The sequence below is a fragment of the Canis lupus genome, chromosome 15, assembly GCF_011100685.1.
Source record: "Canis lupus familiaris isolate Mischka breed German Shepherd chromosome 15, alternate assembly UU_Cfam_GSD_1.0, whole genome shotgun sequence".
Lineage (NCBI taxonomy): Eukaryota > Metazoa > Chordata > Mammalia > Carnivora > Canidae > Canis > Canis lupus.
Window position 1 is genome coordinate 662,599 of NC_049236.1, and position 26,848 is coordinate 689,446.

Here is a 26,848-nt window from a genome sequence, read left to right on the forward strand (position 1 = left end):
TTTTCTTTTCTTTTTTTTTTTTATGTTTTAGTTTAAATCCTACTTAGTTAAAATATAGTGCAATACTGGTTTCAAAAGTAGAATTTAGGGCAGCCCAGGTGGCTCAGCGGTTCAGCATCTGCCTTCGGCCCAGGGTGTGATCCTGGAGTCCCGGGATTGAGTCCCACGTCAATCCTTATGGAGCCTGCTTCTCCCTCTGTGTCTCTGCTTCTCTCTCTCTCTGCGTTTCTCAGGAGTAAATAAATAAAAATCTTAAAAAATATATATATGTTTAAAAACAAAGTAGAATTTAGTGATTTATCACTTACATACAACAGCCAGTGCTCATCGCAACAGGTGCGGTCCTTAATCCCCGTCACCCTTCTGGCCCATCTCCTACCCACCTCTCCTCCAGCGACCCTCAGTTTGTTCTCTACAGTTAAGGGCCCCTCTCACGGTTTGCCTCTTTTTAACCCACTATGTTCAACCTCAACCCAATCTCAAACATTGCCGGGTACAGTAAGATGAAAAACAGTCCTCTCTGGAAAATGCCTCATCAACCTTTACATGGAAAGAAACTCTTCTTTCCCTAATGATCTGACTTGTGGGAGAACAGATGGATATAAAGGAAAAGGAAAGTGGCCAATACTCTGAAAGTGACTGACTGGGTACCTGTGACCCAGAGAGGATCCCGAGACTGATATGATTCACTACCATCCTAACTAAAAGTAAGAACAGCAGCATTATATTCACACAACATCTCTTCTTTGTTTTTAAGACTTTATTTGAGAGAGAAAGATAGAGAGAGAGAGGAGAGAGGGGGAGGGATGGAGGGAGAGAGAGAGGAGGGGGAGGGAGAGAGAGAGGAAGGGAGAAGGGCAGGGAGAGACAGAGAGAGAGAGAGAGACAGAGACAGAGAGAGAGAGTACGCACCAAAGGCAGACGCTTAACCCACTGAGACCCAAGGTCTCTTTTCAAGAAGTTCATGATTCACCCACAACACCTCAATTCTCAGGCCACCTCCCATCAAGGCAGAGAAAGAGGCCAACAAAGAGGTGACAGGTCCTTGTCATGTGAGCTGTTTATCAGAGTCCACTCTCCTGAGTCAGTCCCTGGAAAGTGGGTTCAGTGCTTGGAGGCAGGGCCGCTGGCTGGCTTAGCAACTTGTCCACTATGTTGATTTTAGCATCATGCTTCTCAATGTCCTCATATGGAGTCCAAGACAAGTCATGTTGTAGCTTGTAGGCACCAAGGAAGTCATGTGGACAACTTGTACCCCATTCCTGGAGAAGGCAAAGGAGACAGTTCTCATTGGGGGAGAAGGTAAAGAAATTGGGCTTATTTCCTCACTTTACACTACAAATTTCTTTTTTGGTTTTCCACTTCAGACCAGTCAGAATCATCTTCATTGCCTCACACATCAGACACCTCCCTTAACAGAGATAATGACTGTGAAATAATTTACGTGTATTTTTCATGTATATTTTTTAAGAATCATGCCTGGGCTCACAACACCTCCAATTTTCTAGAGAACATTTACTAAACCCTTAGGCCTACATTTTCACACACATACAGCCAAGAATTTCTCAAAGACTAGAGTAGATTTTTGTGCAAAAATAAATGTTCTTACCTTTGGAGAAATAATAGAAAAATACTGTTGACCACTCTCCCGTTTATAAAGGTAGTAAATGTTGCCAGGTTTTTTTACTATATTACAAGCTACATGGTGCAAGTCAGCATCCCTGTGAGCATCTTCCAATACCTAAGAACCAGGGAGATGTGAAAAATTAAGTATCGGATGTAACAGGCACTCACATCCTGTGATTACCCCTCACTGGAAACTACTTAAAGCTTAGGAACTGCTTTCCCAGGATGCCTGGGTGGCTCCGCGATTGAGCAGGTCGTGATCCCGGGATCCGGGATGGAGTCCCACATCGGGCTCCCTAAAGGGAGCCTGCTTCTCCCTCTGCCTGTGTCTCTGCCTCTCTCTGTGTCTCTCATGAATAAATAAATAAAATCTTAAAAAAAAAAAAAAAAAAAAAAAAAAGAACTGCTTTCCCATAGACTTAGAAGTAGGTTCCAGATGATTCTGAAGAGACCAAAGTTGGACTATGCTACTAAGCCGTACAAATGCCCTTCAAAGAATTATATTTCAAAATGTTGAACATCACTAGCTTTGAATTGCTTTTAAGTTTCTTTCCTATTTTTCTGTACTAAGTACACTTCTTTCATAACTGAGAAACTATGTTCCCCTCAAAATGCCTTACTTCACTGAAATGGTCTCCCAGTGAAAAAGCTGATTTTACTCCTAACCTCTTGGGCCTCTTCTATTTCACTCAACACTTCTATATTTCTAGGAGGTTCTACTGAAGACAGGTAAGTTAAATGACGAGAAGCAAGATCAGTCAATCCTGTGAATAAAATGAAGAAAACGAATGCCTGCCTAAAAGCTGTTACTTACCTTCCTAGCTTGTTCTTGTAAATGTTGGATTTGCTCAGCTATGACCATCAGTTTGTTGGTGGCATTCGCTCGGATGAATTCGTCAGCCTAAAGGAGACAAAACCAAAGGGTGGGTGGAAAAAGGACAGACTTCTACGATGTTCTTCTCAGATCCCAGCGTGAGAAGTTATCTCAACCTCTTTGCTGATGCCTAAAATATTCTTGTCCTCACCATTCCCCCATGAGCTCCCACCCATCTCCCTCATTCCCCACCCAGCCCAAATAGCACTGCTTATGAGAAGCCTGACATGCCCCACACCACGGAGCTAAGTCCTCCTCCTTCTTTTCTACGTCCCAAGCTTTCTATCCTTTTCACTCTATATTCTAGTCACACTGAGCCTCTGCAGTCCCCAACATGCCCTGCTCTCACAGGCTACCAAATACACTGAATATGTCCTCTCCTTGATATGATGTGTTCTCCCCCTTACTCTTTGCCTGAGTAAACCCACTCATTCCTCCGGTCTCCATTTGTTTTCTGTTTAAATATTTCTGAAATCAGGGACGCGTGGGTGGCTCAGTGGTTGAGCGTCTGCCTTCGGCTCAGGGCATGATCCTGGGATCCGGGATGGAGTCCCACATTGGGCTCCCTGCAGGAAACCTGCTTCTCCCTCTGCCTACGTCTCTGCCTGTCTCTGTGTATCTCTCATGAATAAATAAATAAATCTTTTAAGATAAATAAATAAATATTTTCTGAAATCGGGGAAGGGTCTTACAATAAAAATCCAAAGACATTTGTGATTTGGCTTTTATCACCTGTTATGTAGGAATCTAGCTATACACAGAAACTACCTATTAATCTGACCATTACTTTGTCTGAATTATTAACATCAAAAAGTTACATTTTAACTTATACTTGCATTCCTAATTGTTACCTTCAAATGTATTTTTAAAGACTAGGATGTAGACCTGAAACAAAGTTGTAATGTACACACAAGACTGCTTCTCATGCCCTAGGAAATGCAACTGAAGGCAACGGAAATTGCTTAATAAAATAAATCCAATAATTTTCAAAGCCAGAGACTGGTGTGACCAATATCATGTACTGGGAAGGATTATCACTCAGGCATCAGAAATCTGTCAAAGACTACTTGTTTACTTTCAGGAAAAGCCAATTAATGCCCAGTGATATACAACTAAGGAGAAGAAATGAGGATGTTAAATTTGAACTAAGAAATATTAAGAGAGGGGGATCCCTGGGTGGCTCAGCAGTTTAGCGCCTGCCTTTGGCCCAGGGTGTGGTCCTGGAGTCCCGGGATCAAGTCCCGCATCGGGCTCCCTGCATGGAGCCTGCTTCTCCCTCTGCCTGTGTCTCTGCCTCTGTGTATCTCATGAATAAATAAAATCTTAAAAAAAAAAAAAGAAATATTAAGAGAGTTTTCTGGTTAGTTAAGGAAGCGCAAGGTATAAGGCAGCATCACACAAGAACATCAACAACTGAGTAGACGGGGTCAATGATTTATCTGTTCCACAAACAGAGATTGAACAACCATGGTGTGTCAGACACCATGCCAGACCCCGGATGCACTGGCAAATATGAGAAAGAGGTCCCTACCTCTGCAAGATTACAGCTTAATACACATGCCTTTACAATATGAATCAAGTCAGATGCAATGAAATGCCGGGACACCTGCACCCCGATGTTTCTAGCAGCAATGTCCACAAGAGCCAAACTGTGGAAGGAGCCTCGGTGTCCATCGAAAGATGAATGGATACAGAAGATGTGGTTTATGTATACAATGGAATATTCCTCAGCCATTAGAAACGACAAATACCCACCATCTGCTTCAATGTGGATGGAACTGGAGGGTATTATGCTGAGTGAATTAAGTCAGTCGGAGAAGGACAAACATTATATGTTCTCATTCATTTGGGGAATATAAATAATAGTGAAAGGGAATATAAGGGAAGGGAGAAGAAATGTGTGGGAAATATCAGAAAGGGAGACAGAACATAAAGACTCCTAACTCTGGGAAACGAACTAGGGGTGGTGGAAGGGGAGGAGGGCGGGGGGTGGGGGTTACTGGGTGACGGGCACTGAGGGGGACACTTGACGGGATGAGCACTGGGTGTTATTCTGTATGTTGGTAAATTGAACACCAATAAAAAATAAATTTATTATTAAAAAAAAAAAGACTTCTTGAGGTTTAGAGACGCCTGAGTGACTCAGTGGTTGAGTGTCTGCCTTTGGCTCAGGTCTTGATCCTGGGTTCCTGGGATCAGGTTCTACACAAGGCTCCCCAAGGGGAGCCTGCTTCTCCTTCTATGTCTCTGCCTCTCTCTGTCTTTCATGAATAAATAAAATCTTAAAAATAAAAATAAAAATAAAATGTTGGGCTTCCTTGGGGAAAAAAAAAAGAATATGAATCAAGTAACATATGTAATTCTTAATTTTCTAGCAGTTGAGTTAAAAGTAGAAATAAGTAAAGTTAATTCTAATGATATATTTTATTTAACCCAGTATGTCAAAAAACACCATCATTCGAACATATAATCACTATAAAACAAATTTTAATGAGATATTTTACATTTCATATTAAGTATAATTTTTATACTTACATACTATCAATTGGGATGCCAAATTTTGATTGGAAATACTCAATCTCTATTTGGACTTCATAAATTTACAGTTGAAAGAGCTGTACTTTGCTTGTTCCAAGTATACTTAAAAGTGTTCGATGATTCAATCGATTAGCAGCTTTTAAAATATAAATTAGTTAAAATTAAATAAAATGTAAAATTCAGTTTCTCAGCTGCACTAACCATACATACATACATTCCAGGTGCTCAAGAACCATATGTGGCTAGAGGCTACTGTAATGTACAGCATAGCTCTGGTGAGTAATACAGACACCAACCAGAAAGACAATTAGAGCCAGTATTATATGGACTCAGAATAATGATGTGCTACCATGAAACAAATAACCATAATTAATGAGGTAGAAGCAGATCAAAGGTAAGAAGTGAGTGAAGTAACTGGTTTAATAACAGGGAGTGATGAGGACTGCAGGGATTGGAACACATGCGTAGCCTAGAGGCAAATTCAATGTAATAGTACGTCATTTGGATGGGGTGGGGTATGGCCTTCCACAGGCAAGGCCTTACAGAGGATGACAATTGACTTGGGTCTGAAAAAGGAAAGGGCCAGGGACCAGGTCATGCAAGGCCTTATGGCCCATAGCGAAAGTACTGCACTTTGTTCCAAAGACAATGAGGGACCTTGTGGCCAAGGAATGAGTCGGTGGTTTCTAGAGCTAAGGCAGTTCTAGGTTAGAAAGTGGCCTCATTGTTAGTCTTTTTCTTAACTTGGTAGCAGCAAATCTCTTCCTTGTAAACAAAAGAGACTAATTCAAACAGAAATGAGGAGAAGAGGATTTATAATGACTAAACACAAGCTCCAGCCCCAATCACGCTGAGGCCCTTCACATATATGATCTCATTTGGTTTTTATTACACCTTATGTAGTTGGAGATGGTAACTTCAGGCTCATGTTAGGAATTATACTCGGAGAGGTGAAGCCAACCTCTCCAAGGGTTCACAGCTAATAAACGGCATTTGAAGATCTGAACATAGATCAGTCTGATTCCAAATTTCACGCCTTAACACCAGACCTCTTGAGCTTTCTGTACACACATTAACACGGAAATGGCCGATAGGCACGCTGATAAGCAGTTGGTCCTGCTAGAAAATACATGTCAGGACACAGACAGTAAATACGCTTGATTCGATCTGTTTGTCTCTAGTGTTTTATGGCAGCTGCTCAATAGTGACAGACAATATTGGAGAAAAGGAGGGAGCACAATGATGCACCCTCTATATTTCACTAGATTATACAATGAAGGGCAAAAACGGTGTTCCATCTTTCTTTGTTTCAGGCTACCGTAATAAAGATGACGGACACTCAGTAACCCATGAGAATGTTTGCCTAAGCTTTGGACCTGGTTGCCTCCCTCCCAATAAGTGATCCAGTTAAAGAGACATGATAGTCTCCTAATCCGTGAAAGTTATACTTTGCTCCCCACCTCTCTAGAAAAGAGAAGTCACAAAGTTTGAATCAAAGGCAACTTCCTAGGCATTCGAATACTTCTTAATTAAAAAAAAAAAAAAATTCCCAGCCAGGGAATGCCTGGCTGGCAGTCAGTTAAGCACCCAACTCTTGGTTTCAGCTCATGTTGTGATCTCAGGGTCATGAGGCTGAGACCTGCATCAGGCTCCATGCTCAATGTGGAGTCTGAGATTCTCTGTCTCCTTCTCCCTCTGGCCCTCCCACTTGTGCATGCTCACTCGTTCTCTAAAATAAATCTTAAGAAACAAAAAATCCTGAAATACGGAGATGTATGTGTGAGGGAATTTGAACACATTAATTATTAAATAATTTTGAGCAAAATACAGACCTTTGAATTTAGGCAAGGCCAAATGTGACAGTGCATACAGGGTGAAGGGATATTGGAAGCATTAAAGCAGTAGGGCCCTACAGCTACACAGTGAAGAGGGTTCTACAACTGGAAGTCTTGATAAATATAGATGGAATTCGGTTTTCATAGCTTTAGATCTACGAGCTTTCCTAGTTGAAACTCTGCATTTTACAGATAAAGAAGCTGAAGTCCAGGGGCACCTGGGTGGCTCAACTAAGTTAAGCGTGAGACTCGTAGATTTTGGCTCAGGTCATGACCTTGGGGTCCTGAGACTGAGCCCCAAAACAGCTTATTGCTCAGCAGAGAGTCTGCCTGAAGATTCTCTCCCTCTCCCTCTCCCCCTCCTCAAATACATAAATCTTTAAAAAGGAGCTGAAGTCCAAAGAAAAATAATTTGCTTCAAGTTAAATGTAAGTTAGTATGGAGAGTGGGTGAGGGTGGGAGGACTGGGTTGCTCAGTTGATTAAGTCAAAGATTCTTGATCTCAGTTCAAGTCTTGATCTCACGGTGGGGAGTTCAAGCTCCACCGGGCACCACAGTGGGTGTGGAGCCTACTTTAAAAAAAAAAAAAAAAAGTCAGCCCGGGTGGCTCAGTGGTTTAGCGCGGCCTTCGGCCCGGGGCATGATCCTGAAGACCCAGGATCGAGTCCCGCATCGGGCTCCCTGCATGGAGCCTGCTTCTCCCTCTGCCTGTGTCTCTGCCTCTCTCTCTCTCTCTGTGTCTCTCTCATGAATAAATAAATAAAATCTTAAAAAAAAAAAAAGTCAAAAGTGGGATTAACATGCATGTGTCCAAACTTCCAGTGTTTTTTCTGTTATTTCGTATCTCCTTTTTTTACTTTTAGCAATGAATATCTAAGCGCTGGCCTTGGGAATGTTGTGTCCAGTGAATAACAACACAGAACAAAATTTAAGAGCCCTTGTCCTTCTAGATGTTTAGTTCTCAAAGTGTTCGGGTCACAGATAAAGATCTCAGAGGAAGCAGTTTAAAGTAAGTGAACTACGCATCCCTGCAAAACCTGCAACGATAGCGCGATCCACAGAACTTCCATAGGAACTTCTCTTCATGCCTCAAATGGGAAGAGTAACTTCTGTCCTGCCTACCTTGTGGGGCTGTCCTGGGGCCCAAATGAAATACTGAATATCCAAAGTGCTGTGCAGAACTTTCCACCAGATTATAGGCACTCATGCTGCAGCTGAAGGAGCCTTCGGTCTCAGAAGATCAGAGTTGGGGTCAGGCCACCAACTCCAAACGACAACCAGCTTCCCCGTGTTGTAAAATAGAGACAAAACCGGCGGTCCGGGCGGCTCGGGTCATGATCCCAGGGTCCTGGGATGGAAACCAGCACTGGGCTCCCTGCTTAGCGCGGGCGGGGGGGGGGGGGGCGGTCTGCTTGTCCCTCTGCATGTGCCTCTGCCTCTCTCTGTGTCTCATGAATAGACAAATAAAATCTTTTAAGAATAAATAAATAAATTAATTAATGAATAAACAAGTGCGACCCCAGGCTGTGAGGTCCCCGTCGTAGGACGCAGGCCAAAGGCGGCCGAGCCGGCTGCGCGGCCGCACCTCACCTTCTGCACCTGCTGTGCGAGCGCCACGAGGTCTAGGGGGTCCCCCGCCCGGCGGGTGTGGTAGGGGCTCAGCAGGGCCAGGCCGCCGGGGCTCGAGCTGCGCTCCACCAGGGCCGCCGCCGCACCTGCGCAGGAACACAGCCCGTGAGCACCGCCCTCGGCGTCCCGCGCAGCCCCGGGGACGAGCGGCTCCGCGAGGGCTTCTCTCCCGGCCTGCCTCCCGCACTGCCTACCTCCCCGCCCCGTGGCCGGCCGGACCCCTCCGTTGGCCGGGGCCTCCTCAGCCGGGCCCAGCTCGGCAGCGCTCGCCATCACACCCGAGACCTCCCCGCACCCTCGCGCCGCCCGGCGGAAGAGCATGCGCACAGAGGCCCGTGGGCGGGGCTTCCGCCTTCCCCGGCCATTGGACAACACCGCGGGAAGCCCCGCCCAGAGGCGGGGCCACGGCTGGGGCACGGCGGTCCAGCCCTGCCGGGAGTCAGAAAGGCGGTGCCAGCTCCCTGGGCATGCGCGGCGGGGCCTGGGGGCGGGGCTTCTCCGGCCGGGGGCGGGGCCGGGGCGGGGCCGGGGGCGGGGCTCCCGGGCTGGGGCTGCGGCCTCGGTGGCTGCAGGCTGGCGGTCCCGTTAGGTCGGAGGAGGCAATGGCTGCGCGCGCCTCCGGGCTGCTGACCGCGCTGCTGGCCGCCGCCGCCGCCGCCGCCGCCGCCGCCGCCGCCGCCGCCGCCGCCGCCGCCGCCGCCTCCCGGGCCGAGGGGGAGTCCGAGGCGGGATGGGACGTGGCGCCGCCCGATCTGCTCTTCGCGGAGGGGACCGCGGCCTACGCGCGCGGGGACTGGGCGGGGGTGGTGCTGAGCATGGAGCGCGCGCTGCGCTCGCGGGCCGCCCTGCGCGCCCTCCGCCTGCGCTGCCGCACCCGCTGCGCCGCCGAGCTGCCCTGGGAGCTGGACCCCGCCCCGCCCCCCAGCCCGTCGCCGGCCTCGGGCGCCGCCGCCCTGCGCGACCTGCGCTTCTTCGGGGCCCTGCTGCACCGCGCCGCCTGCCTGCGCCGCTGCCTCGGGCCGCCGGCCGCCCACGCGCTCAGCGAGGAGCTGGAGCTGGAGTTCCGCAAGCGGAGCCCCTACAACTACCTGCAGGTCGCCTACTTCAAGGTGCAGCCCTGCGCGGGCCCGGGCCGGGGAGCCTCCCGGGCGTGGTGCCGACGACCCGGGCGAGCTGGGCGGGGGGGAGGGGCGGTGCCCTGGGAAGTGCCCTCCGGGAGCGGGAGCGAGGGGAGCCTCCAGGCCGGGGAGAGCAGGGACCCCGCCGGCCGGACCCGCCGGGAGAGCAGGGACCCCGCCGGCACACCCGCTGCGCCGGGTTCGCCTAGGCCGACGGCACCCCCAGAGGTCCGGCCTGGGGTGGAGGCGCGGACCAAGCAAAACTTGGCTTCGTGTTCCCCGGGAGGCCTCCTGGAGACAAGTAAAAGCGGTAGCTCGTGTCTCTCGTCCCGATTTCTTTGTAAGTGTCCGAGGGAAAAGCTAGAACCTTTCTGCAAGACCCGCCTTCCGGTTCGTCGTGGAGCGATGCTTGTCCTGCCGCTCGCTCAGGACGTGAGGTTGCCACGTCGCCAGCAGGGGTGTCTCGCCCCTCCCTGCGGCGGGACCCTCTGGCTGTTGTCAGGTTCTCAAAGAAAATGAGTCCTTTTAGGAATTCCAGAGTGGCTTAAGTCCAAGTATATACATGGATTGGGAGTGCCCCTGGCTTGCGTGATGGTGGTGGTGGCGGCGGCGGTGGCGGTGCGCAGCATATACTTTCAGGCACTATTCTAGGTACTTTGTCTTTATTGATTTATTTCCCCAGATCCTGTCACTGTCTTGGCAGGTAAGTGCTACTATTAGCTCCATTTTATTAGAGGAAAAGGAAGAAGCAGGAGGAGCTGTGTTGCAAATCTTTTACATCCTTGGTTTAACAGACGGTCGGTTCCACCTAAAGAGAGACTTAGAGGCCGTGGGGGCCGTGGACTCCCACCTCTCCACAAGCACTTTGCTCACACAGTTCTGTGCCAGGCCGCCTGGTTTCTCAGAAAAGTCCTGTACTTGAAACAAAATAAGTGGGTCATGTCTTTGGTCATGTCACTTGACAGCACGTTCTCAAATTCTTTGACGTTTCCTGAATACCTGGAATACATTGCAGTTCTTATATGGGTCATTAAAATACTTGACTTTGTATTGTTTTGTTCTGTATCGCTTCCCTATAGAAAGAGCTGTTAAAAGAGTGTGTACATAGGGCTATGAGAGCACCAAGGAGGGAGAATGTAGCTTTGTCTCAGAGAGACCAGGGAGTCTGAAAGAAGAGGTGACAATTGAAGTTGGTCCTAACTATCACTCTAGGAGAAGAAGGATGGCCATTCCAGATAGAGTGAGGGCAGGCTGGAGGGAGAGCTCTGCAGGCTTCCAGAGCCAGTGTCAGAATCCGGTTTTAGTATGCTAATTATGAAATGTGGAATAAGCCTTGGGAGGAGAAAGTGGTGGTAGAGCTAGCCACTGGGAGAGGAGTTGGCTGTCCACGCAAGAAAAGGAAGTTAGGTGCCTGGGTGCTTGGGGAATTAAGAGGGACTGGGGGCAGAGAGAGAAGATGAGAGAATAGGGAAATGCAGGAGCAATGCAGAAAGATAAAGGCGAGAGAATAAATCCATAGAGAGGGACAGACTTGTGAGAATTTCTAATTGTACAGCTTACAAAACAGCTACAGAGATGGGGATTATTGACTTTGGGTCACCTAGCTATTTGAGGGTCAGAGCCAGGGCTGACTCCTCGTTTAGCATGCATTTACTAGTACTGATGAAAAAAGGAAAAACATTAGATCATCAGTGATTTATTTTGGCTTCTACGTAAGAACCTGTGTAGCACCGATATCCTAGAGTCCTCTGCTATGGGCTTTCTTGCGGCCTGTGGCACATTTTTTTCTCCTCAGATTTCAGCATAACCACTTGTTTTAACCTCATGAGCCCTGGGCTTTGGGTCAGAAGATGCCATAACCAGATTTTGTAAAAGACCTTAGGATTTTTTCCATCACCCATCTTTTCGTTGAATGTGTCAAAAACCCTAGATTACACTTTATGCAAGAAACAAGTATCTTCTAGGGAAATCCTCAGGCACAGTGTAATCATTAACTGCTCTTTCTCCCGTACTACTAAATTCTTGAAGCCTTAGAGTTTTTTTCAGCTCAGTTGCTGCTTCTGAATCTTGAGAATATATTATCTGAGCAGTCATTCTTCCATAGCAGTCCTCCTACAGTATGGCCTTTGTTTAAAAATAGAATGTTTACACTGTCGAAGGCTTGCCTCCTAGGATTTGGGGACCGGCTCAGCCTGATTTGGGAAATGGCTGACATTCTGCCCAAAGTGCCATGTGCCTCTAAGTTTTGGTATGTAATTAATTCCTGCAATGGATGTGTTTTCTGGGGCTGGCAAGGTCTGGAGCATACTATTGAGTGGAAGGCTCAGGAAAGCTGGGATTTCCTGTTTACTGTGGACTGAGCATTTGGACACAAACCTTCAGGGTTTGGAGATGAGGATTATGTCTTTGTACCTTATTCTTAGATCAACAAGTTGGAGAAAGCTGTAGCAGCAGCACACACCTTCTTCGTGGGCAATCCTGAACACATGGAGATGCAGCAAAACCTAGACTATTACCAAACCATGTCTGGAGTGAAGGAGGCTGACTTTAAGGATCTGGAGGCCAAGCCTCATATGGTGAAAAAAACTTTGTCGTCCACCCCCCCCCCAACTCTCTCTTTTTATTAAAGTAATATTTACTAGGCTTGTTTTCTGATTACAGAAATAGTAGATGTTCATTGTAAAACACTATAGAAAAATGCAGAGAAGTATAAAAGAGAAAATAATCATCTATAATACTATCACGTTAAGAAAACCGTTAAGTTCGTATTTTGGCCTTTTTTTTAATATATATTTTTAAAATGTATTTGTTAATGAGAGACCCAGAGAGAGGCAGAGACACAGGCAGAGAGAGAAGCAGGCTCCATGCAGGGAGCCCGACGTGGGACTCGATCCCAGAACCGCGGGATCATGCTATGGGCTGAAGGCAGACACTCAACCGCTGAGCCACCCATGCATCCCTATTTTGGCCTGTTTTTAAAAAGTCTTCTGTATCTTAACTTCCCACCCCTAATTTGGTGTCATATATGTACTTTTCATCATCCTTTTTGAACTAACACCATATCATGAGCCTTCTCTCATGGCTTCAGATTTTCTTCAAAAATACCATTTTTAATGGCTGTGTGATAGTCCATTTTATGCATAATTGTATTGATTTACTGTGTAGGTTTTTGCCCTCACTACAGTAAGTGGTACAGTGTGTTCCTCGATGTTTTTATTCTGTTCGTTTATTTTATTATTTTTTAAGATTTTATTTATTTGTTCATGATAGACACAGAGAGAGAGGCAGAGACACAGGCAGGGGGAGAAGCAGGTTCCTCGCAGGGAGCCTGTTACGGGATTCGATGCCCAGACCCTGGGATCACACCCTGGGCCGAAGGCAGATGCTCAACTGCTGAGCCACCCTGGCAGGCCACTTAATTCTGTTCATTTAGCAGAAGTCAGTGTTCCATGAGAGATACTATCTGTGATATAGCATTTTATAAAGAGCTTATATTCTCTTAACTTTTAATAGTTTAGAAATAGAAATATTAGAAACAATATCAGAATTACTTTATTTTTTTTTAAGATTTTGTTTATTTTTTTTGACAGAGAGAGAATGAAGACAGCACAAGCAGGGGGAGAAGCAGAGGCAGGCTCCCCACTGAGCAAGAAACCAAATCCCAGGACCCTGGGATCATGACCTGAGCCGAAGGCAGATGCTTAACTGACTGAGCCACCCAGACACCCCTGAAAATGACTCCCTTAAAAGTAAATTGTGGGGGAGCCTGGGTGGCTTAGTCTGATAAGCATCTGCCTTCATCTCAGGTCGTGATCCTGGGGTCCTGGGATCCAGCTGGTATCCAGCTCCCTGCTCAGCAGAGAACCTGCTTCTCCCTTTCACTCTGCCTGCTGCTCCCACTCCCCCTGCTGGTGCTCCTTCTCTTCGTGTCAAATAAATAAATAAAATATTTTTAAAATAAAAAAATAAAAGCGAATTGTATGAGGGCACCTGGATGGCTCAGTTGGTTAAGTGCCAGACTCCTGATCTCAGCTCAGGTCTTGATCTCAGGGTTGTGAGTTCAGGCTGCTTTGGGGCTCCATGCTGGGTGTGGAGTCTAGGTTAAAAAAAAAAAAAAGTAGATTGTGTATGTCTAGTACATCATACAATCGCACAGTTTCTTTTAGTGATTCTGTGACAAACGGAAGTGGTTACCATTCCTGAGAATGGAGGCTGTGTCCCACAGAGAGCAAAACCCATTCTTTAATTTCGAGCACTACCATCCCTATAGAAAGTGCGAGAGAATTGGGATGAACTGCCATGTATCTTTTATCTAGATTGAGCTAAATGCTTTTGAGTTTCCAGAGAAAACTGTGAAGACCGTTTGCAGAAGGCCTTCACTAGGTAGCAGCCACACTTTTCCATCGCTGACCTGAAGCAGGCCGTGAGGGTGCAGGTGCACATGGCAGGGGTGCCCCCGCCCCAGGGCCCAGGGCTGTGTTCGGCCCCCAGCTGAGTCCCCCTTCCTCCCAGTAGCACGAGTTCCGGCTGGGAGTGCGGCTCTACTCGGAGGAGCAGCCGCACGAAGCCGTGGCCCACCTGGAGGCGGCGCTGCGAGAGTACGTGGTGGCCGACACCGAGTGCCGCGCCCTGTGCGAAGGGCCCTACGACTACGATGGCTACAACTACCTGGAGTACAACGCCGACCTCTTCCAGGCCATCGCAGGTTTGAGGCCCGGCCCGGCCCTGCCCTGCCTGCCATCCCCTGCCCTCCCCTCCCCTGCCCTGCTCTGTCCTGCCCTCCCCTGCCCTCCCTTCCCTCCCCTGCCTTCCCTCCCCTGCCCTTCCCTGCCTCCCCTGCCCTCCCTGCCCTCTCCTGCCCTCCCCTGCCTTCCCTTCCCCTTCCCTCCCCTGCCTCCCCTCCCCTGCGCTGCCCTCCCCTGCTGTCCCCTGCCCTCCCCTGCCCTGCCCTGCTCTGCCCTGCCGCCCTCCCCTGCCCTCTCCTGCCCTGCCCTGCCCTCCCCTACCGGCGTGGTCTCCCAGGACCTTGTGCAGACAAGACCCGCTGGGTGTCTTCAGCCTCAAACCGAAATTTGATTTTGTAGATCTGGGAATTGGACTGAGAATTCCTTCCACTTGAATTTCCTCCTCTTCACCAGAATTCAAATCCTGAAACTCCACCTGATGGTCATTCCCCGTCTTTGGTTCCTTTCAGATCATTACATCCAGGTCCTCAGCTGTAAGCAGAACTGCGTCACGGAGCTTGCATCCCACCCAAGTCGAGAGAAGCCCTTTGAAGACTTCCTCCCATCACATTATAACTACCTGCAGTTTGCCTACTATAACAGTAAGGCCGCCTTTCTTCCTTCTCTGCTGCTTTTCAGGAGGAAGCCATGAGCAGGATAGGCAGGGATGACGGCCACTGAGCACGTCAACATGTGTGGCTTCTCACTGTGACTTGTGACCCTAGTGACAGCCACTGGCCCCAGAAGGCGATGCCAGCAGCCAAAAAGCTGGTGGGGGGAGACCTAGGATCTCTCATCCCTTCTGTAACATTTATGATCTGATTCTGCATCAGAGTTCAGTCAGTGCAAAGGCAAGGGTGTGCTACCGTTGAAACCAGTTCCCGGGACCCTTTCCGGCCCCTCTCCCCGGGTTAGCACTGGTGCTCTGGGCAGGGGGCTGCCCGTATCCAAGAACCAAGAGTCAGCAGGTCCCCGCTGAGTTCCTGCTGTGTGCTAAGCATCACCGCATAGTCAGGAGTGTGGGGTGTTTATTGTTGGAGACCACACGTGTGAGCAAAGAGGCCATCTGCTATTGTACCATCTCCACCTTCTGAAAATCAGTAGGAAGAAGGAGGTAGGAGGATGGGGCTGTCCTGGAACCGGTCTCATAGGAGGCCAGCGTTTCACTGACCGATGAAATCGTAAAGATGTGGGAGTTCAGTAGCAGGCAGGCCTGCGGACGCTGAGCCCCTTATCAGTTCTGCACTCTGTGTTTGTGTAACCTCTGCTCTTCTCATCCTTCGAGAACTTGTCGCTCAGATCGAGCAGCTGTGGTAGGTAGCAGGGCCACCTTGTGCCATCACTGCCTGGGGCTATGCTGAGACACCTGACTGGTGGTTCCCGGGGCCCAGGATTGGACCCTCGCTTCTCAGCCATTGCTTTTTCTGCTTTGCAGTTGGGAATTACACACAGGCTATCGAATGTGCCAAGACCTATCTCCTCTTCTTCCCCAACGACGAGGTGATGAACCAGAATCTGGCCTACTATACGGCCATGGTTGGAGAAGAACCAGCCAGATTCATCAGCCCCCGTGAGGTGAGAGACTTGCATTCATTCAGGCAGCTGCCAGCAGAGCCCAGATCGGAGGGCAGAAGAGCAGGGGGCGGGGGGCAGTCTGGCACTGCTTGGGCCGGGGCAGAGGGCCCTGGGCTGGGTGCAAGTGCACCGATGCACCTATCACTCAAGAACCAGGGAGCAGGGACGCCTGGGTGGCTCACTGGTTAAGCATCTGCCTTTCAGCTCAGGGAGTGATCCCAGGGTCCTGGGATCGAGTCCCCCATCGGGCTCCCTGTGGGGAGCCTGCTTCTCCCTCTGCCTGTGTCTCTGCCTCTCTCTGTGTCTCTCATGGATAAATAAATAAAATCTTGGGGAAAAGATTGGAGAAAAGAGAACTGCAATGCAGGCACCCCTTTCCCCTTTCTTGGCACTTCTGCTTTGAGATTTGATATCATTTGGGCAAGATCTATCACTTTTAACTTCGCGAAATTCTTTTTTTCACTCTCCTGTGCTCTGGCCTCCGTTTCCTCCTTGTCCCTTCTTCTTGCCACTGTCCCTGCTCTTCCTCCCTCGGCATCATTCCCAGCTCACTCCCCCGGAGACACAATGGCCAGACGCACTGGCATGTTAACACTGGTTATTTCTGTGTAGTGGGATATGGGTGGTTTTTCTTATCTTGCCTACTTATATTTTCTGAATTCCCTTCAGTGGAATCACAGATTATTTTTTGTAATTAAAAAACATGTAAAGTTCTCTGTATTTAACTTAGTGAAATGTGATACTACCTGAACCTCGATCTTTGTACATACGCCTTGCACAGACCCTGGACCCTCTCCTTCTTGAGCCCAGAACGGTGAGTCAGATTTGGAGTCACTGGTCTGGGCTCAAGCCCTGGCTCCTGTGTGATCTTGCGCGTGTCGCGTGGGATCTCGGGCACACCACCCTGCCTCTCTGAGTCTCGGCTTCTCCCTCTGTGGAGTGGGATTATGGTTCTGACTCTTTAACACAAGATGAGCATGAGGGGCAAATGGCCTACCGAGGAGAAGTGTACTTTGTATACCAACAGGTGTGGCACAAGTGTGTCCTACGAGTTGTGTGGATAGGCAGCATCGGGGGGGGCCTTGCCGATGGCACACAAGTACCAGGGGCTGGTTTTCTCACTTCTAACCTCAGCCACCTCCTGAAACGGGGTGGCCGGTCACCGCAGCAGTGATCCCTGATTTCAGAGCAGTGAGAGGAAGGTGAGCCTCAGTCACCCATGCCCTGGCTGCTCTCAAACCCCACCTACCTTCTATGTAAGAATGTAACTTTGAACTCGTTTTCCGTTTTGTCGGAGGAAAAAAATAGTGAATAGTTATGATTGCACTAGAGGCAACTCATTTGTTTATGCAGCAAATATGTGAGACAAATGTAGGGGTGCAAAAGCAGCCTACACCCACGCTGCTGATGGGACCGTAAACTGGACCAATCATTTAACCAGCAATTGTACCACCGGAGATTTGCCACACGGCAGTGTTGCACAAGCATGCAAAGGTAAGCGTGCACGGGTACGCATCAGAACACTGCTGCTAAAAGCAACCAACCAAACCAAGCTAAATGCCATCTGCTTGGGAACTGGCTCAGTGATTGGCGGTACATCCATTCAGCTGTATATGAGACAACTGTTCTATTGCGTGAGTAGGTTACTCTGCACCACTGTGAAGCTGTCTCCATGATACTGTTTTATGTAAAGAAAAAAACCACCTAGAACTAGAATTAAATTCTATCCTATGTTTTTTTTTTTAAGATTTTTTTTTTATTTGAGAGAGAGAAAGCATGAGCGGGAGGGAGGGGCCCGCTCCCCGCTGAGCAGGGAACCCGATGCAGGGCTCGATCCCAGGACCCTGGGATCATGACCTGAACTGAAGGCAGATGCTTAACTGACTGAGCCACCCAAGCACCCCTATGTTTTTTAAAATACATATATATTTTTTAAGTTGTAAACTTTTTGGACAGATTGGTAGGAAACTGCTCCTCAGCTTACCCCTGAGGCGTGGTCCTACAGGCCAGGGGTAGGGAGGGAGACCTGTTTCTCTTCGTGTCTGTCAGTACTCTGGACCTCTTTTAGATATACACGTATTACCTTCGTGTCTTTTGGAATGCCGTCTAAAGCACACCTTAGGGCACTGACGACACAGAAAGGTATATAATCTAAAACTTATAGAATACTGTAGTACATCTAAGAGTGGACAGGTGTGCAAGCTGTAGAAGTAAGCGACTGCCTGGCAAGTCGTGGAACGCTTTGCAAGAGGAAGTGCTGTTGGCATTTGGCTTTAAAAGCCTTCGGTAGGTGAATGAGGCAAGGAAGGGCCTTTCAGATGGAGGACAGCATGTGCAAACAATCTGGACAGTTGTCCCATGTACATGGAAGATGACACAGGTGATGAGGCCTGGGAGGGTCAGGTTTTGAAGAGTCCTGAGCGCCCTGCGAGCACCTTGGCCTCTGTCCCAAAAGGCAGACAGAGGGCGGCGCTTGAAGGGTTTTAAGCAGTAAGTAGCCCGACCAGGTGTAATGGTGCAAGGCTCAGAATGGGAAGGAGCTCGAAGCAGGAGACCAGTGCAGAGGGGAGCTGCTGGGTGGAGGAGGAGAACTGGCTGGTAGAGTGGGCGGTGGGGGGGGGGGGGGTGTCACGCTTCCCTCTGTGTTTAATTAGACACAAGTCTCCAGCTGGGGAGACGCGAGCCTCGTGCTGCCCACCTAGCTTGGGAGCACACAGGTGGAGCAGGGTGCTTTCCTCACAGGTCACCCTGCCTGTGCGCCAGCCCCAGGTGGCTATGTCCCCTGGGAGAGGGAAGTGGAGGATGAGTCAGTAGCCGACTTCCCCTTGTGGTTGTTGGGGGCTTACCGCTGAGCACAGCGAGCAACCCTTCAACTGTGTGGGGTCTGCAGAGTCTTCCCATAGCTTTTATTTCATTCGATTCTCCTAACACCCTGCTGAGGTGGGGCTGCAACCTGCCCTGAGGGAGAAAACCCAGGTTCTTCTTCCCAGCCCTGGAACCCTGCGTCTTTAGTAGAAACAATCCTGTGTAGACCAGTCACCTTGTAGTTGTCTCGTTGTCCTCTTTGGCCACTAGATGGTGACAGTCTGCATCTGAGCTGGTACTTCCTCATGTCTCTTTGTCTTTATGATCCTATTAGTGAGTGTGGGGCAGAGAGGGAAAATAAACCACCAGAACTCTCCTTCGGGGAGAAAGCAGCTGGCACCTGTTGAGCCCTGACCCAGGCCACGAGCTGCGCTATGCGGTTCACCCCCTCATCTCTCTTGACCCCCACAGCGGCCGTGGCAGGGGGCGCTGCTCTCCCACTTGAGAGAAGAGAACCTTCGGGCTCCTGGAGGCGGGCTGGCTTGCGCAGCGGCCTGTGGCTCACAGGGGCCACCGGCCGGCGCTGGCGCAGTTCCCAGCCCGAGCTCATCCTCCATGAATCAGTGCGGCCGTAGGCGTTTATTCCTCACAGCCCCAGGGCTGGGGGGGGGGGGGGGGGGGGGGGGGGGGGGGTTAACGAGAAAAGGCGCCTAGCGTGGTGTCTAGCACTTGGTGAATCACTTAAACACCTCAGGAGGAAATCTCCTTCTCCCTGTTGCGTAAATATGCTAGGTGATGTAGGACTCACTTTCCTTACTGCTTTCACCCTTTATTTCAACTGACGATGTCTTCTTTTTCTTTTCTCTCCTCCTCCTGCTGCTTGGAGACTAGCAGGGCACCTAGGGAGAGATGTGACCCCAGCAGGTACTTAGTGTCCCAGCCCTGGGGACCGAGGGAAGGGCCAGACGGCCCGCCCCAGCTCCCCAGGAGGGACCCATCCAGGCTCTATGGGGTCTCAGGGGAGGTGGGGTGCGGGGGGGGCTAACAAGAAAGCACGTGGGCTTTGGGATTGGGAAGACCTGGGGTGGAGTGTCAGTCCCTGCTCCCTTTCTGATAGTGTCACCTTAAACACGTCGCATATCCCGTCTGCACCTTGGTGTCCTCATCTGTACAACGAGGAGCACGGTGTCAACCTCAGCGGTGGTTGGAAACACCTGGGTCACCCAACACCTGGGTCTCCTGCCTCCCCGTTGAACGCCTGCGGAAGTCAGGAGGGAACTCTCCTCTTTTGAGGAATATTTCCACATCTTCTGTATGGAGATGCTTTCCTGTCTTGGAGATTAATGGGGGAGGCGTGGGGTGTGGGGGTGCGGTACCACCCTCCGGGGTATTGTGTTGGTGTCAGGCCAGAGCCACCCTTGGGCACGGGGGTGAGCCTTCTGTCCCAGACTGGACAGCAGATGCAGTAGTGGCGGGAACAACAGTGTAGAGCGTGGAGTTGTGGTCCCCCCACCCCCCGAGTTCACAGGGCTGAATTCCAGGGCATTCCTTGCGCTGTTTCCCCAGAGCGCCCAGGAGTACCGACAGCGCAGCCTGCTGGAGAAAGAGCTGCTCTTCTTCGCCTACGATGTTTTCGGAATTCCCTTTGTGGATCCGGTGAGCCTGGGTGCAGGAGGGGGGTTCTGGGGTGCAGGAGAGGGGGCCAGTTAGCTGCATGACTCTGGAGGAGAAAAGTTGTTAGGGGTTGAGCCAGACATGGGATCTGTGAAACCCGCAGATAAGAGACAGAGGAAGACAAAGGGGGATTCTGGGCAGCCGGAGGTGACTCCGGGGTTCTGAGCTCTGTCTTTACCTCCTGCAAGGAGGCAGCTGATAAGGCAGTTAAAGAATCCCTCTAGCTGCTCCCCAGGCCCTAGTCTATGCGGGAGACCTGGAAGATGAAGGAGGGCATCCTGCAGCATTCAGTGTTCTCCCCATCTGCTTTTAGGATTCATGGACTCCAGAAGAGGTGATTCCCAAAAGATTGCAAGAGAAACAAAAGTGAGGACCCTGAAGAAACTGCATGGCTGGAGCGGCCTGATGATGCACTTGAGGCTTCCTGAGCCCAGGCAGATGTTCACTCCGGGAAGGGCTGGGAAGCTGGGGTGGGAGCCAGGGTGGCCCCGGAATACAGGCCTCAGAGCGGCTGTGCTCACAGGTCCGAACGGGAAACAGCCGTCCGCATCTCCCAGGAGATTGGAAACCTTATGAAGGAGATTGAGACGCTGGTGGAGGAGAAGACCAAGGAGTCGCTGGATGTGAGCCGGCTGACACGGGAAGGTGAGGGGCCAGAGCCCTGGCATGCGCGGCTGTCATGGAGGCAGCGAGGCTGGCACGCTGCACCCTGGCTGGCCCGTCCCCAGCCCCAGGGCCAGGCTTAGGCTCGCCTGGCGCCCTTCCTCACTCACCAGGACGTGCACCCAGAGGAGGCACAGGCTTGGCCTTTGCTTAAGAAGTAGGACTTCGGTGCCACAGCAGCACTAGTTGAGCCCAGTGCAGTCGGCGTGGCTTGCACAAAACTCATCCTGAAAGAAAAAAAAAAAAAAACAAAAAAAAAACTCATCCTGACTCCACTCCCAGCATGCATCCTGCTGCCGAACCTCCGGATCTGAGGTCTCTTCCCCTTGCCCACCTCCTCCAAGCTGCTCTGAGACTGCTTTTCCTCGCCTCTCTCCCCAAGCCTCCCCTCTCCCCTGTGGCCCCGTGCCCCGCCTATGCCCCCACTGCACCTGCTGTCTACACTCCTGTCCATCCTTGATCTGGGCTTCCTGACCCCTGTGGTGGCTAGACCGGCCTTCCAAACACTGAGACCCTGACCCTTTAACCACGGGGTGTGCTCTTCCCCTGCTTATACCTTCTGTTCACCTGCCCCGGGCTGCTCCTGTTCTTTGGGCCTGTCTGCACTCATGCCTGTCCTGTCCCTCCTCCCGATACCGGCCCATCATCATCTCCCAGTCCTGGGGATCCCCTCCCTCTTTCCTTTGAATTTCCACGGCACCAGCTGTCTTGGTGCTTGCACAAGGTCTACCCGTTTGCATCGTTGTTGGGAGAGCAGGTGTGAGACCCTCGCCTCTCTAGCGAGCGGCCTGGCACCACTGCGGCCTCTGCCAATAGCTGGCATTGACCTGAGTCTCCAGTAGGTCCCCAGCAGCGGGGGACATGGCGAGAGATAGAAGACAAGGCTGGCCTGGGCTCTGCTGTTGCTTAAGTGAACAGTGGCTAATTTCACAAGATTAGGACACGAGAAGAATTTGTCCTGCATTCCTTGGTTTTCAGGCAGCTTTCACTCTGTTGTTTCTCTTGGTTCTTCTGCCTGGGAGGTGGGTGCACAGACTGAGGTCCTCGTTTTAAATAAATGCTGCCGGTGGCTGGTGCAATGGCAGCTGAGATTCTGAGCCTTTCCTCTGTGCCAGGCATCGTGCTAAGCTTTTAACTCGCCTTCCTGTTCTTCACATCAAACAAGCACCAATCTCAGGATGTAGATGCTGTTTTACAGACCAGGAAATGAAAGCTCAGGGAGGTTAAGGAACTTGCTGAGGTCCCATAACTAATATGTGGAGGATTCAGGAGTCAAACCCACCTCTTGGCGGTTCTGGAGCTCATGGCTTAACAGTGTGTCGGTGGTATTTCCTCCAACAATTGGCGAAGGCCCAAGAGCCAACAACTATTGGGGAGGGGGCGAGGACAAGGGCTTGGCTCTCCTGTCTTGTCAGCCCCACATGTTCTCCTCTGGGCCCTGCCACCTTTGGAAGTGACTAAATAGGAGGCTTCTCTGGGGACCCGGAAACAACTGGAATTTCCATTTCCATCCAACAGAGAGGGTCTGGACAGAAGTGCCACCGGCTTCAGCCCAGTCTTATCATTGCTTTGCAGGTGGCCCCCTGCTCTACGAAGGCATCAACCTCACCATGAACTCCAGAGTGCTGAACGGTTCCCAGAGGGTGGTGATGGACGGCGTGATCTCCCCCGAGGAGTGCCGAGAGCTGCAGAGACTGACCAATGTAAGGGAAAGCCGGGCCGGCACCTGCTCACCCAGGGCACCTGCTCACCCAGGGCACCTGCTCGCCCAGGGCCTCCCCGCGGATCCTCCGCTGCCCTGGCTGAGCCCGCCTGTGTTCTGGGCCTTGCAGGCAGCAGCGACCTCGGGGGACGGCTACCGGGGGCAGACCTCCCCACACACCCCCAGTGAGAAGTTCTACGGTGTCACGGTCTTTAAAGCCCTCAAGGTAGAGTCTGGACTCCGCGTCCTCGGGCGTGGGGAACTGGGGAAGCTCAGGCCTGGGGGACGTGAGGACACCTGCCTGTCATGTCCAACTGCCACAGAGGGTGGTTGTGTAGAGGGAGTGGATTTGGGAGGCCTGGCTAGTGACCCAGGCGTGACCCAGGCGTGACCCGCAAGACAGGACCAGTGTCCCGCGTGGGGCCGCGTGGGGCCGCGTGGGGAGGGCGCTTCCTGAAGCGGGGGCTGCGGCACCGTTCGCAGGGACGGGGGGAAGGCAGGCTGGGGGTGACTGGGGGGCCGGGGAGCCGGCGGCGGCCTGGCGCCTCAGTGGGTCCTTGGGCGCACAGCCGGGCGTTCAGGGCTGCTGACTGTGGTCTCCCGGCAGCTGGGACAGGAAGGCAGGGTTCCGCTGCAGAGCGCGCACCTGTACTACAACGTCACCGAGAAGGTGCGGCGCGTCATGGAGTCCTACTTCCGCCTGGACACGCCCCTCTACTTCTCCTACTCCCACCTGGTGTGCCGCACCGCCATCGAAGGTGGGCCCCCTGCACCCCTGCCCCGGCCACTGGGCACACGCGGTGTCCGGGGGCGCTGGCGCCGACTGCCTGGAAGGGGATGGGGCAGGGCCCTTTGGGTCGAAACCAGCACAAAAGGTGGCGACCCCATGTGATCAGTGCAGCGGAAGAAGGTGTCGGCGGTCTACCAGGCAGTCCAGGGGACTTCCAGGAGGAGGTGATGGCGGTTGTGCAGGATGAACAGGACGGGTGGTGAGATAGTGTCAGGCCTGAGAGAACAGCCCTTGCAAAAAAGTGCAGGCGTTGGGCAGCCTGGTCATGGAGACTGAGAAAGTGGCCATTTCTGGGGGGTGCGGTTGGCGTGGCGGCCGTGGGACAAGGCTCGGGAAGGCTTCCAGAAGCCCGATTGTGGAGAGCCGCCTTCAGGAGTCTGTTGTCATCCTGCAGGCTGTGGGTCCTCAGTGATGCTCTGGGGCATAGAGGCCTGTAGGTCGGTTAGGAGCTACGTTGCAAGTTCTCTGTCGTTAAACACCAAATCCGTGGGAGATTGAGTTCTACAAGCCAGAGCAGATTCCAGGTCGTTCCTCGTCCACTTTCTTTGTCTTGCATTCCCGTTTGCGGTCCTGAGGAACAATGAGGTATGGCCAGTGCCCCAAGGTCACACGTGGCCCAAGCCAGATGTGTCATGCCATCGCCTGCAGAGGCCCCTGGCACTCTTGTGCCACTGGGTGGTAGGGAGTAGAGGCTTTTCCTCTCCCCCAGGTTTGCAGTCCTATCAGATCTGGACACACCCACAGGACTGTGTCAGATACACAACCGTATGCGTCACGGCGTCTCAAAGCGGAGGACAGGCAAGGGGGGGAGCCAGGAAGGGTCACCAGACACAAGGGACTTGGTGAGACCTTTGTGTTTTACAAGACTTATTTTGCTGCTTTGTGGTGAGAGATTTGGAGAGCACGGATCAGAGCAGAGGGCGGGAAGCTGGTCAGCAGGGACCCGAGTGGGCAAGGACGAGGCCCAGACCTGGCCAGTGGTGGTGGGAGCAGAGAGGAGAGAGCCTATAGGGAGGTATAGGAGGTGGAGGGACGGGGCCTGGCGACTGGGCAGCCGGGGACCTGACGGAGCCACCAGCCTGCTCAGGGGGTGCCTGGGGTTTGTGCTGGGGGCCGTGGTTCCTGTCGTGAATGTGTTTGCCTGGCACTTGCAGTTCGCACTGTCTGTCCCCTCCCATGGCCTTCCTCCTGCGTGGCTTCTCCCCTGCGGGGCCCTGCTGAAGCCAGCTGCTTACCTTTGCTCCTGTCTGCTCCCCTCCGTGCCATCCTCACCTGGTCTCACTGTACCCCACATCTTGCCTCCTCCCGACTCCTCGTTTTCACCTCCCTGGGGATCCCTGTTCTGGAAATTCTAGCCGGAAAACCGGGGTCATGCGCTCAGCCCAGAACCTGCCCTTGCTTAGGGCCTCATGGCCCTGCTCGCTGCACCCGCTTGCCAGAGACCCCCTAGTTCATTGGCCATCCCCATAGACCCAGATGCATTTTAGGAGCCCCCCCCCCATGCCAATAGGACAGCTGCAGGGTTTCCTGGGGTGCCCCACACTAACGTGTGTTACCTCGGCCCCAGAGGCACAGGCTGAGAGGAAGGACAGTAGCCACCCAGTCCACGTGGACAACTGCATCCTGAATGCCGAGGCCCTGGTGTGCATCAAGGAGCCCCCCGCCTACACCTTCCGGGACTACAGGTGCCAGCTGGCCCTCTGAGGCCCCCGGGACCCTGCACCTTGCCCTGTCCCCTATACACATGCACACAGGCGTGGGACCAGCTGTCCCCAGAATCCAGTCCCTTATCCCCACACCCTCTGGCCTCACAGTCGGGCAGAAAGGGAGTCGTTGCCGTGTGGCGTGATGAGGAGGACGTGGCCCCTCTGGAGGGAGGGTGGAGGGGTGGGAGGCCCCCCTGCAGCTGCTGGCTGAGAGCGCCTGGAGGTGCAAGCACAGAGCTGTGGGCTGGCGGGGGCGCGGGACGACGAGGAGGAGGCCCACGGTGACACGCTGTCTGTTGTCCCCAGTGCCATTCTCTATCTAAACGGGGACTTCGATGGAGGAACGTTCTATTTCACTGAACTAGACGCCAAGACCGTGACGGTGAGTGTGCCCTCGTGCCTGTCCCTGGGAGACGGGAACCCTCACAGCGCAGTGGCCCCCCTCCTCGAACCCAGGGGGCTTTGAGACGTGTCGCTCACGCCTCTGACCGGCCACCTTTTCTCCCCAGACCCTAATGACCCCGTGTAACGGTCTGTGTGCTGTGTACCCCCCACGTTGTGTCTCCTCCAGGCAGAAGTGCAGCCCCAGTGTGGCAGGGCCGTGGGGTTCTCTTCAGGCACCGAAAACCCGCACGGAGTGAAGGCTGTCACCAGAGGGCAGCGCTGTGCCATCGCCCTGTGGTTCACTTTGGACGCGCGGCACAGTGAGCGGGTGAGAGCCCTTGGTGGCGCTGTGACCTGCTCCGGGAGGGGCCCCCCTCCGCTGCTGCCTTCCCAGTCTCATTGCCCGGTAGCGGCCTGGACATAAGGAACACCAGGCCCGGATCCACAGGGACTCCTCCCCCAGCATGCTGTCCCCGTGGTCACCTGGCCTTGTCCGCCCTGGCCCTTCCTCGTTAATTGTAAACGGGGCTCCAGGCTGCGGTGCCAAGACGAGGAACGGTCCTGGTGCTCGGTTGCCTGGTTGGGCAGCACGTCAGCTGTCTGCCCAGAGATAAGACCTGCCGGGGAGCAGATGGGCTTGGGGGCCGTGGGGGAAGAACCTCTCGTTCTCCAGGAGGTGGCACCTGGTCCAGAGGCTTCTCTGAATAGGCAGGGGTGTGTCCTTGCAGGACCGGGTGCAGGCCGATGACCTGGTGAGGATGCTCTTCAGCCCCGAAGAGGTGGACCTCTCCCAGGAGCAGCCCCAGGACACCCAGGAGGGGCCCCCCCAGCCTGTTGAGGAGTCGCTCTCTGGCAGTGAGGTGGGGCGCAAGGATGAGCTCTGACAGTGCCCAGCTCAGGATGGGTGAGCAGACCCACCTCGGGAACTGTGTCCCACCCTGGCCAGCGCCCGCGGGGCTGCGGAGCGGGGAAACTGATGTCTGCCGCCCAACCAACGGGAGGGACCCTGGTGGCGGCCATCCGCACGGTGCTGCTGCTCTCGGAGTGGACATGGCAGGACGGCCCTCCCTCCCCGGGCCTGGCTGAGGGCTCGGCACGCAGGCCCAGAGACACCGTGGGGGGCTGCGCGGGCAGCCGTGCCACAGCAACACGGTATTTAAGTGTCGGTGTAGACAACCAAAGAATAAATGATTTGTGGTTTTTTA

At 52.3% G+C, this 26,848-nt stretch overlaps 2 protein-coding genes across 2 annotated transcripts; one reads left to right on the forward strand and one right to left on the reverse strand.

Annotated features, from left to right (window-relative positions):
• Nucleotides 1-809: 809 nt before the first annotated feature.
• On the reverse strand, nt 810-8,816 carry C15H1orf50 (chromosome 15 C1orf50 homolog). Its single transcript, XM_038557657.1, has 5 exons — nt 8,697-8,816; nt 8,464-8,588; nt 2,441-2,527; nt 1,610-1,741; nt 810-1,262 (listed from the first exon to the last, which is right to left on the reverse strand). Exons 1-5 carry the CDS (start codon nt 8,773-8,775, stop codon nt 1,065-1,067), a joined length of 621 nt encoding a protein of 206 aa, XP_038413585.1. The 5' UTR covers nt 8,776-8,816; the 3' UTR covers nt 810-1,064.
• Nucleotides 8,817-9,188: 372 nt separating this feature from the next.
• On the forward strand, nt 9,189-26,848 carry P3H1 (prolyl 3-hydroxylase 1; the record flags this gene model as incomplete). Its single annotated transcript, XM_038557622.1, has 15 exons — nt 9,189-9,611; nt 12,044-12,196; nt 14,136-14,325; nt 14,815-14,946; nt 15,780-15,919; nt 20,291-20,380; nt 20,712-20,764; nt 20,922-21,043; nt 22,637-22,764; nt 22,894-22,989; nt 23,371-23,521; nt 25,121-25,238; nt 25,566-25,641; nt 25,831-25,971; nt 26,372-26,848. Coding segments are annotated over 15 exons (2,169 nt in total), but the record flags the coding sequence as incomplete, so codon positions are not given.

Bases quoted from the DNA above. Each gene is read 5' to 3' on its own strand.
- C15H1orf50 (XM_038557657.1), bottom strand. From the start codon at position 8,775: ATGGCGAGCGCTGCCGAGCTGGGCCCGGCTGAGGAGGCCCCGGCCAAC. The intron at 2,528-8,463 runs GTGAGGTGCGGC...TGTCTCCTTTAG, and splicing joins TCGCACAGCAGGTGCAGAAG to GCTGACGAATTCATCCGAGC. The intron at 1,263-1,609 runs GTAAGAACATTT...TGCCTTCTCCAG, and splicing joins TTTCTATTATTTCTCCAAAG to GAATGGGGTACAAGTTGTCC.